The sequence below is a fragment of the Nuphar pumila genome, chromosome 7, assembly GCF_984573655.1.
Source record: "Nuphar pumila chromosome 7, dmNupPumi1.hap1.1, whole genome shotgun sequence".
Lineage (NCBI taxonomy): Eukaryota > Viridiplantae > Streptophyta > Magnoliopsida > Nymphaeales > Nymphaeaceae > Nuphar > Nuphar pumila.
The window spans coordinates 100,717,048-100,720,783 of NC_143255.1; the positions used below are offsets into that span (position 1 = coordinate 100,717,048).

Genomic DNA, 3,736 nt, shown 5'->3' on the forward strand with positions numbered 1-3,736 from the left:
TGTTGAGGCCGCCAACTCCATTCCCAATGCAGTGTTTTGGCAACACTACTGACTCGAGACACCAGAGAGTATGAAAGTACTGAAGGAAACTGCAACAGATCTCTGATTCAGGGCTGCCAAAAAGAGCCTTGGTGATTTAAGAAAGAAAAGCCTGGTGGTTTGGATGTGATCTGGTGACATCCGAATTTTCTATATTTCTATCCACCGGTAGCCTATTTGGGGTGTAACCTGTCTAAACAAGAACGATATTTCAGTCCTTTAATCCTATTCTGATTGGTTTGGTCATTCTTTTGTGTGTAAAAACTGTGGTTGTAATGTGTTGAAGCGTGTCTGTGATAAAGGCTTGATTGCAGAAATAAATAGAGATCATATCCATGGGGACTTTGAAGTACAAAACAAGCAGTAATATGTTAAAAACTAATAAATCATCTTGATCAGGTCAAACAGTTTACTAAGTGCTTAAAGTAAGCTGCCAGAAACAGTTAATACTTAATTCAAATAGCTGCAAGCAAACACAGCAGTTCCATTTTGTCCGCTAGAACCTCCTGCTCTGTGGCTTCTCAACAACTCCCACATAAAATTCGTCAAGCTCACAAGCGCAAACCAATTTGTCTTCAGAAATTTTCAAATCCTTGTTAATACGCCACAGTTAGAACGATCCAAATAATTTTAAAATCTGTAAAAACTCTCATATCCCAACTATCTCTTCTTGCTTGTCTGTACAATTCATCTCCTCTGAGGTTATTTTACAAACTTCCACAATATCTTCAGCTACAAGAAATATTTGTGATTGTTGAAATGTAAAACCATGGCTTCACTGAAACCTTACTTTGGCCTTTCAGAAGCACGCATCTACAGTTTTACACTCACACCACATCGATTTCTAATCTCTTCCATCCTTACAAGGCAAACTTTAAAATTTTATCCTAATCTCAGAAGTGTTGGATCACCAACAATGAACTATGGGTACTATTGTGGTCATAACTACAAAAAATGAAAATTTAGAACTGCACCACATTACCAACATGTTCACAATGAAGCTGTTATTTGTCAATAATCAGTATAACCCTCTCCATGAATTTGAGTTATATACACCATATTTCATTCTTGTGGTATGAACACTGAATCAAATCATTGTATCATCAATCAATATAGCCCTCCATATGGAACTGACAAACATGCCATATAATGGAGAAATATCCCCTTCAAATCGTAGGCTGAGATGCTTCCACTAAGTCATTATTGAAATCAAGACAAATGTGAATAGCAACATAGCAACAATTTAGCACTGCAGGAAAACATTCCTTGAAGAGTAACTGCTAACACAAATAACAGAAACTCGGTTGTAGCCATTTCTGTACATTCAGTGTACTTTATCTATTGATGCCCAACTTTCCAAAATGGCACATGTCCTGCCAGTTTTAACTCTTGAGTGAGTCCATGAAGTAAAGAATATATTTCCACGGTTAATTCATGTGTATCATCACCCACCAAAAAGGTGTGGATGCTACCATTCACCTCTATCATGCTGTAACCTGCAGTTTTGGTTGCCCTTCTATCAACCATCATATCCCTCATCTTTGTCACTTGCGCCCAGTTTCGTGTCCTAGCATATATATTCGACAGCAAAACATAGTATGCACCATCCAGAATTTCTGAACCTGCTTGCAAATGGTATGCTATCTGCTCTGCTAGCTCGAAATCTCCATGAATTGTACAAGAACTGAGAAGAGTGCACCAGATGGCAGCATTCGGTTCACATGGCATAGATTTTATAACTTGTAGGGCACCTCCTAGCAGCCCTGCTCTGCCCAAAAGATCAACCATGCAACAAAAATGGTGAATGCTAGGCTTGATTCCATAAACATCAACCATGAGACTGAAACATCCAAGTCCTTTATCTACCAAACCGGAGTGGCTGCAAGCATGAAGGAGGCTGGTGAAGGCAACTGCATCTGGCTTAAGTCCAGTTGAAACCATGCGATTAAACAGAGAAATGGCATCACTACCACGTCCATGCAACGCAAGCCCGCCGATCGCAGCCGTCCAAGCAGAGACATCTCTCGTTACCATGCCGTGAAACAAGAGAAGTGCACCGCGGATATCCCCACATTCCATGTACATATGCACAAGGCTGGTACCCAATTCGATATTCGTCGACAATGCATACTTTCTCTGAGCGTAAGCATGAACACACTTCCCATATCTCCTAGCCCCAGTGCCAGCACAAGCCATGAGGACGTTAACCAATGTAGCATCATTCGATTCGATCTTCCCAACCAACATCCCATTAAACAACATCAAACCTTCCATCTCACATTTACATCTGACACAGCACGAAATCATCGCATTCCAAGTGACGGTGCTTCGTTGAAGCATTTCATCGAACAGTTGGCGTGCAACGCGAAACCACGCAGACCCACCTTCATCCGAGGCGGCAAACGAAGAGTACATGTGAAGCAAAGAAGTCTGAATGAACAAATCCGCTTCCAAACCGTGCTTGACGACAAGACCATGAAAAGACCTACCTTGGGCAGGGCGAGGAATAGCAGAGCAAGCCTTCAGCATGACAGGAAACGTGTATTTATCAGGGTAGACGCCGCTAAGAAGCATCTGGTTGAAGAGAATGAAGCATTCTTGTGGGTCGGGAAGGCGGGAAGAGTATGTCCTGATGATGGTGTTCCACGAAAACGAGTTGGGTCGCTCCGTATGGTCAAAAATAAGGCGGGCGTAGCGGAGATCGCAGGAGGGCGAGAGGGCGCAGAAGGAGAGGGCGCGGGAGAGAGTGAAGGGGTCGCGGGAGAGGCCGACGGTGAACACCTGCGCCAGTATTTGGTTGAAGGCGTGCAGACTCGAGCAAATTTGGAAGAGAGAAAGAAGGTGAGGCCTCGAGGGAACGTACGCGGGAACAGAGGAGGAAGACGACGACCCATTGCACAGGGGAGACCAGGTGCGCAGATTTGCTGAAAGAGGAACCGTCGACGGCATGGTACCATCGCCATAACCACTTTTGCAAAGCTAATTATGATAGAAAAATCGCCCTTCTATGTAGCTAGGTCGGGGTGTCAACGGGTCGGGTCGGGTTTACCCGGACCCGACTCGTATAGGGTCAGGGTATGGTGATAAATAAGAAGACCCCATTAGGATCCAGGTCTGGACTCGAAATTCCAATTAATACATGGATCCAAGTATAGTTTATGAAATTTTATAACAGATCCGGGCCCAACCCGAATTCCGATTAAAACCCGCAAATTTTCAATGTAAAAATTAGGGGTGGCAATCGGGTCGGGTTGGCGGGTTGGCGGGTCAGCATGCCTCAACACGAACCCGACCCGTTTATTAAACGGGTCGTCTGTGGCAAACACGAACCCGACCCATTTATTAAACGGGTAACCCGACACGACCCAATTAACCCGTTTAATAAATGGGTCGGGTCAACACGACCCGTTTACACGACACGCGGACCCGTTTATTAAACGGGTCAACCCGATAATATAGACACGATAACCGACCCGAGTCACCTGAATAACCTGTTTTGGCCTTCAGACTGATGAGTTAAACTAAAGTCTAAAACTACCAATTGACGAAGCAAAATGAAAAGAGCTGACAGAGTGAATGCATCAGGTTTCAGCTCTTCAAGCTGCATCTTTCTAAAGAATTCAAATGCTTTCCTGCAAATCCAACAATCATGGAAATCCAGGAAACATTTCTTTCAACCATTTGTTCAAACAATTGG

General features: G+C 43.7%; 1 protein-coding gene across 1 annotated transcript; it reads right to left on the reverse strand.

The window, feature by feature from the left end:
* Window positions 1-1,377: 1,377 nt before the first annotated feature.
* LOC149832646 (pentatricopeptide repeat-containing protein At5g43790-like) lies at window positions 1,378-2,988 on the reverse strand. Its single transcript, XM_090013281.1, has one exon. It carries the CDS (start codon window positions 2,986-2,988, stop codon window positions 1,378-1,380), a length of 1,611 nt encoding a protein of 536 aa, XP_089869407.1.
* Window positions 2,989-3,736: the final 748 nt, after the last annotated feature.

Coding starts and splice junctions, on each gene's coding strand:
- LOC149832646 (XM_090013281.1), bottom strand. CDS start 2,988: ATGCCGTCGACGGTTCCTCTTTCAGCAAATCTGCGCACCTGGTCTCCC.